We start from the raw sequence: 7,629 nt of genomic DNA on the forward strand, positions 1-7,629 counted from the left end.
ACAGACCCAGCTCCAAGCCAAACCAAATCACTGGTTGGTGACCTCAGCTGTACTCGTTAGTCAGTTGCATTTGCTTGTCTGGGTGCTGTCTGGGATGCAATGCCTCTGCCATAATCTGACCTTTGATTACTGTGAGCTCTGTGTCCTTCTTTGTGACTAGCTTACAGATGGTCCAGGCTTTACCATAGGTGGTCTGTCAGTGTTCCCTAGGAAATGATAGAGAGTAGTTTTCTTCCTGGGGCCACCCATGAATACTGGCAAAGCTAAGTGTCAGCCTTAAACTATCTTTTTACCACTGGAAAAACTAGGTCCAGAGTACATCTCTCAGTGTGGTACTATTCCGGCCTGGGGGAGGACAGTATGTATAGTCCGTGTGAAATTGCTGGCATTACTGTTTGATGCAGCTTTTCCCAGTTTTTGTGCAGAAAGGAGCACTTCAGACTCACCCAAGAGGTTCTAGGGTTTTCAAAAGTGTGTTCTTGTGTTGCCAAGTTTTCCTCTCAAATTTTTCTTTAGAGTACACTAGACTGTTGGTTGTTAATCCGTGTTTTTATGTGGAGAGACCTGGGTCCAGGACCACCTATTCCAGAGTGTTGCTGATTTCATGATCATTTATCGGTTTTGTTTATATTTGCTGTGAAGCATTTGGTTTTATGCTCTTGATTTTTCATTTCAGTTTTCATTTCCTTTCATTTTCTTGATTTTATCTTTTCATTTGTTTCTTCTCTACTTCCCATGCTAGTTTTGTTTAGTTTTCTCTCCTTTTTCTGGTTCCTTGAAGCATAAAGCTAGCTATTTGACTTGAGGTCTTTCTCATGTAAGCATATATGGATATAAATTTCTCTCTCTTGCATCGTTTTATAAATTTTGGTATATGGTGTTGTAATTTTCATTTGTATCTGTTTTCTAATTTCCTACGTGACTTGTTTGGCTGTTAAAGAATGTGTTTAATTTGCACATAATTGTAATTTTCCACTTTTTCCTTCTGAAAATCATTTCTGGTTTTGTCCCATTGTGGTGAGATAATATACTTTGTGTAATTTTAGTCTTTTACATTTTATTGCAGATAGTTGTGTGGCCTAAAATCCTGAGAGTGTTCTGGGTGAACTTAAGAAAAATGTACACTCTGATGTTCTGTGGATTATTAATATATCTGTTAGGTCTAGTTTAAATGTTGTTTTGTTGTCTGTTTTTTCTTCATGTTTGTCCACTTTTATATCAGTTTATTAAAGTGGGCCAGTAAAGTATCCCACTGTTGTACCACTTCCTCCCCCATTTGTGTGAATTTTTGCTTCAGAAGGTTTAAAGCTCTATCTTAGGTATATATATTTGTAATTGTTCTATTGCTTGACAGATTGACTCTTTTTTAAAAGTAATCTCTATACTCATTGTGGGGCTTGAACTAAAACCCTGAGGTCAAGAGTCAGGTATTCTACAGACTAAGCCAGCCAAGCACCTCTAAACTGACCCTTTTTAAAATATGACATTTTTCTTTTTCTACTATAACAAAGGCAAGTTTGTCTAATAGTGGTAGGGCCACTGCAGCTCTCTTTTAGTGCGACTTGTGTGCCTATCTTGTTCCTTCCTTTTTCTTTGAATATTGTTTGTGTCTTTGGATCAAAAGGGAGTCCAAATAGTAGATTAGGTTCTCAAAATTTGTTTCGCCAATATCTACCTTTCAACTGGGGAGTTTATTCCATGTACACTTAATTATTGACAAGAAAGGCCTTCTGCCATTACAATGTTTGCTTTTCATGTGTCTTATGTGTATATGTAAGTTCTTTCATTACAGCCTGATTTTACTGCTGACTTTTTCCAGTGCACTCCTTAGATTCATCTCTGATTTAATTGTCTGTGTATTTTAAAATTCTTTTGTTATTGATTGATTTGGGGATTGTAAGGAGAATCTTTGTTATTAAATATAGTTTGAAATGATAATGACTTAGGTTCAGTAGTATGCAAAAACTCTGCTGTATACAGTTCCATTCCTTCACTTTTATGCTTTTGTCTCACATTGAATCTCTACACATCCATGTTTATGAATATAGGTTTATGTTTATTGCTTACTACATTTGTCTCCTAAATCATATATAGTAAAAAGGAATTATAATCTATACTTAGAAGAAACTGGCCTTTATATTTATGTGTGCTAATATATTTACGAATGTTTTTGTTCATTTTTAATATGTCTTCAAACTATTTCCTGTTGTTCTTTTATTTCAACACTAAGAAATCCCGTTAGTTTTTCTTAGAGGGCAGGTCTACTAGCAAAGAACTATCTCAGCATTTGTTTATCTTCTTATTTCCTAATTTTTCTTCACTTTTAAAGAATGGTTTTTCTGGATATAGAATTTTTGGGGACAGTTTTTCCGCCCAGCACTTTAAAGATGTTATCCTGTTGCCTTTTGACTTTCACACATTTCATGGGGTTTATTATTATTGAGGATCCATTGAATTGCTTCTCTTAACTGCTTCTGAGAACATTTAGATGTTGAAGGTGAGATGTCAAGAAGTTGTGTTATTTCATAGTTTCTTTCTTCATTAAGTGTTTTCCCTAGTTTTAAGTTCCTGATTTTATTCCAGAATTTGGAAAATTTGATACTGACAAGTTTTGATAGCTTTATGATTCTTTTAATGCAATCCATTTTTGGTGATCCCTTTCACTTTCCTTTCTTCTTCTTCTCCTTCTCCTTCTCCTTCTCCTTCTCCTTCTCCTTCTCCTTCTCCTTCTCCTTCTCCTTCTCCTTCTCCTTCCCCTCCTCCTCCTCCTCCTCCTCCTCCTCCTCCTCCTTCTTCTTCTTTTTTTGTTCATTTTCAGATACTTTTCTTCTGCTATATGTCCCTGTTACTCTATATACTCACCCTTCTTTTTGATTTATTAGGCACCGTAGACTTGCATTTCTGATATGTTTCGAAATAATTCTCCACTCAGATGAACTTTTGATTTACATGTATTTATGTTGGCTTCGTTTCCACATTATCTTGTCTTTATCTAGGAATGAGTTTTTCTTTTGAAATTTACTGCATATTTGCATTTCTGAGATTTCCTTGTAAATGATGTAAAATTTTCTATTTAACTTAAAGGTGTTTTGCTTGCTGTGTAAATATAATAACCTGAGTTACTTTTATTTTCCAGAAATTTGGTAGCAGCATAGTTATTAACCCTATGAAAGATAAGACAATGGTGCAAGCGCTTCTGGATTTTAAAGATAAGATAGATTTTATCATTGAAGCGTCTTTTCTGAAAAATGAGAAAATTATTGTTGCTATGAAAGATGCTTTTGAAACATTTATTAATAAAAGGCCTAACAAACCAGCTGAGCTTCTAGGTATGGTTTTCAATTTTATGAAATATGTATTTTATTTTTTATTTTGTTGTTTTAAATTACGTAAGAAGAGTTCAGTTTGACCTCCTAATGTTTCATAATATTGCCAGATTGACTATCAATGTTTGTAATAAACCATTTCTCTCAACTTTAGTGTTCACAAGACGTGGTTCCTTTGTTTAATAGTAACCCAGCCCTTTGGAAGCTCATGTGTCTTTAGCGTCCTATAAAATTACCAGATTTTCTTATCAGTAGATAAGACTCATTTTAAAATAAATGAAAGCTTTCCTTACTGTCATGAAACCTAATGGTTTTTTATATTATAAGGGATATCTTTTTGCTGACATAAAAACTTGAAACACAGTATCAGTTTGATAGTTCAAGAAACTTGAAACAAATTATCAATTTGATTTTTCAAGAACAATAAATTATTTAAATGAGTATAATCAACACTTAATAAGTCCTTAAGACTTTGGGATTAATGTAATCTCAGTTTCATGCAATATCTTGCAATGTTTTGTTTTTTTAAGTAGATTAGGGGCATGGTAGTGAGGAAATGACTGTATTGTAATATTTGATCATTGAGGTTATAGAAATATAAAAATATCAGTGTTGTAGAACTTACAGGAAGTAATTTATCTTTTTCTGCCACTCATCTGTCCGTTGAGTCACTTACTCATTTTTTGTTTCATGAAAAGTAACGCACCTCACTCTGGGCGAAAGTATTTGCTTGAATAAATGGTTTTTGTTCGTATACATATTTGAAAATATAGCATTACTTAGAAAATTATTTTTTTACATTTTAGCAAAGTATGTGGATTCAAAACTTCGCACAGGTAACAAAGAAGCTACGGACGAAGAACTTGAAGAATTATTAGCTAAAGTGGTAATTTTATTTAGGTTTATTCATGGTGAGTAATTTGGTTTAAATGTCTATTTAAAAGTTTAAAAAAATGATAACATTGTGGAAGTAGAAAGCACTAAGTGCAAATCCCAACCTAAATTGAATTCAAATAATGTTTTCTGGTGGTAAAACTGGTAACTTTAAAAAGCTAACAATTCAGTGGCAATAAGTATGTTCACATGATTGTGCAGCCATCACAATTACTTAATCTCAAAAATTTCAGTATAAACTCCATACACATTAAGCAGTCATTTCTCATTTCCTTCTTGCCTTCAGCTTCTGGAAACCAAAAATTTGACCGCTCTCTATCTGAACTTAAGTGTTCCGAGATACTTTATGTAAATGCATTCAGATAATACGTAACCATCCGTTTCACTTGCTGTTTTCAGATGTATTGAATATAGTGTCTCATTTAATTTTCTGCCATTTTGCGTTTTCCATCTTTGACATTAAGGTGTTTTTCCTTAAATGTGACAGAGAAAGATGTTTTTGAAGCCTTCTACAAAAAAGATTTAGCAAAACGTCTCTTACTTGATAAGAGTGCTTCAGTTGATGCAGAAAAGTCAATGCTGTGCAAACTTAAACAAGGTGTGTGTCTTGACAGGTATATTGTCTGTTTCAGTCATATTTTTATTTTGGCTTTTGTGTTTCCTGAATCTGGGTGGAGAACTATGATTTCATTTCAGTGTTTACCTCTCATTTGGTCAAGAGCTTGTTCTACACATCATTTTACAAACTACTAATTTAATGTGGCTATCCAAAAGTGTATGCACTCATTTGGCAGCTCTGTCATCATCTTTATGTGTTCCCACAGGCAGGTTATTTTAAGATTTGGATTTATAAATTTAGGATATTGGCTAAACTCTGGATAAGGTGGGATCATCCGACAAACATAAGTAAAAAGTAAGAGAAGCATGAAGATGTATAAAAAGGCAATTTAACCTAGTCAGAAAATTGAGGACAGTTTCTTTAAGGAAGCATGATTGAAATACAAGGTGGAGAGACAGAAATGTTGATGGTGATAGCAGAAGTTAGTCCATGCTAGAAAGAGTTTAGCAATTTGAAACGCTGGGGAATCAGAATAATCAGAGAAGAACACACAAGAGCTGTCATAAAGGCTAAACTGAAAAGTTAATAGGTGTAAGATTTTGCTTGACCTTGGAGACGTTGTCTGTGATACTGTTTTGTACCCTGGAAGCAGGATTATTTAAAGAATTTGAAATAAGTTGTAGAAGTACTAATTTCTGTCTTTTTTTCTTTGTATTTTTTTCAGGTTTTTATTTAAATTTCAGTTAGTTAAAATACAGTGTAATAATAGTTTCAGGTGTACAATTTAGTGATTCATAATTTCCATACAACACCCACGGCTCATCAAAATAAGTGTCCTTTTTAATCCGCATTTTCAGATACTTTTAACCCATCAGATACATTTAACCCATCTCGCACCCACCTCCCCCTCCGGTAACCATCATTGTGTTCTCTATAGTGAAGAGTCTGATTTGCCATCCATCTTTTTTTTCGTCTACTATGTTTATCTGTTTTGTTTCTTAAATTCCACACATTAGTGAAATTATACAGTATTTGTCCTTCTCTGACTTCATAATCCACTCTAGCTCCATACATGTTGCTGCAAATGGCAAAATTTCATTCATTTTGACTGCAGAACCCCCCCACACACACACACACATGAGTGGGGTGGGGAGAGAGAGAGAGAGAGAGAGAGAGAGAGAGAGAGAGAGAGAGAGAGAGAGGGAGAAGGAGAGAGAGAGAGAGAGATCTTCTTTATCCATTTATCTGTCATGGACATTTGGATGCTTTCCATAATTTGGCTATTGTTGATAGTGATGCTATAAATATAGGGGTTCAGGTAGCCATTCAAATCAGTAATTTTGTATCCTTTGCGTAAAACCTATTAGTACACTTGCTGGATCAAGGCAGTTCTGTTTTTAAGTTTTTGAGAACTTGCACACTAGTCTCCAGATAGGCTGCACAAGTTTGCATTCCCATGAGCACTGCGAGAGGGTTCCCTTTTCTCTGCATCCTCACCGATACCTGCTGGGTTTTGTTTTTTTTTTTCAGTTGTTAATTTTAACTATTATGACTGGTGTGAGGTGGTGTCTCATTGTGTGGTCTTGCTTTGTATTTACCTGATGATGAGTGATGTTGAGCATCTTTTCGTGTGTATGTTAGACATAAGGATGTCATCTTTGGAAAAATGTAGATTCCTGTCTCTTACCTATTTTTTCACTGAGCTGTTTTTCTGGTGTTGGGTTGTATAAGTTCTTTATGTATTTTGAATACTCACTGTTTAGCATGCATGTATTTTTGCTAACATTTTTTCCATACCATAGATTGCCTTTTAGTTTGCTGATTATGCCCTTCACTGTTCACAATGTTTCTTTTTTTTCTTTATGAAGGTCCATTTATTTATTTTGCTTTTGTTTCCTTTATTTCTGGAGACATATCTAGTAAGAAGTTGCTATGGCTGAGGTCAGAGGGTTTGCTGCTTGTGTTTTTTTTTCTAGGACTTTGATGGTTTCATGTCTCATGTAGATCTTTCATCCATTTTGAACTTATTTTTGTGCATGGTGTAATAAAGTAGTCCAGTCTCATTCATTTACTTGATGCTGTCCAGTTTTAACAACACTGTTTGTGGAAGAGATTGTTTTTTTCCCCATTGGATAGTATTTCCTGCTGTGTCAAAGACAGTTGACCATGTGCTTGTGGGGTATATTTCTGGGTTTTCTGTGGTGTTTCATTAATACGTGTGTCGGGGTTTTTTTGTTGTTATTGTTGTTTTGTTTTGTTTTGTTTTGTTTTGTTGCCAGCACCATGCTGTCTTGATTACTACAGGCTTTGCAATACAATTTGAAGCGAGAATTGTGATGCCTCCAGCTTTGCTTTTCTTTGTCAGGATTTCTTTGGCTTTGGGGATCTTTGTGATTACATATAAATTTTAGTATTGTTTGTTTAGGCTCTGAAAAATGCTGGTGGTATTTTGATTGGGGTTGCATTAAATATGTATATTGCTTTGGGTAGTATACACATTATGACAATGTTTGTTCTTCTAATCCATGAGCATGGTATGCCTTTCCATATGTTTGTGTCCTTTTCGGTTTCTTATATCAGAGCTGTATAGTTTTCAGGGTACAGATCTTTTATGTTTTTGGTTACCTTTACTCCTAGGTATGTGGTGCAGTTATAAATGGGATCAATTCCTTTGTCTCTCTTTTTGCAGCTTTGTTATTCGCGTATAGAAACGCAACAGATTTCTGTACTTTGATTTTGTGTCCTATGACATTACTGAATTCATTTATCAGTTCTAACAATTGTTTTGGTAGAGTCTTTGGGTTTTTCTACGTAGGGAATCATGTCGTGTGCAAATAGTGTTGTGCTGCC

At 34.7% G+C, this 7,629-nt stretch overlaps 1 protein-coding gene across 1 annotated transcript; it reads left to right on the forward strand.

Moving 5' to 3' along the window:
• Positions 1 to 3,135: 3,135 nt before the first annotated feature.
• Positions 3,136 to 5,426, forward strand: LOC115508109 (cullin-4B-like). Its single transcript, XM_030306505.1, has 3 exons — positions 3,136 to 3,329; positions 4,133 to 4,237; positions 4,708 to 5,426. The coding sequence occupies exons 1-3, from the start codon at positions 3,167 to 3,169 to the stop codon at positions 4,971 to 4,973; spliced, it is 534 nt and encodes a 177-aa protein (XP_030162365.1). The 5' UTR covers positions 3,136 to 3,166; the 3' UTR covers positions 4,974 to 5,426.
• Positions 5,427 to 7,629: the final 2,203 nt, after the last annotated feature.

The sequence above is a fragment of the Lynx canadensis genome, chromosome Y, assembly GCF_007474595.2.
Source record: "Lynx canadensis isolate LIC74 chromosome Y, mLynCan4.pri.v2, whole genome shotgun sequence".
Classification (NCBI taxonomy): domain Eukaryota; kingdom Metazoa; phylum Chordata; class Mammalia; order Carnivora; family Felidae; genus Lynx; species Lynx canadensis.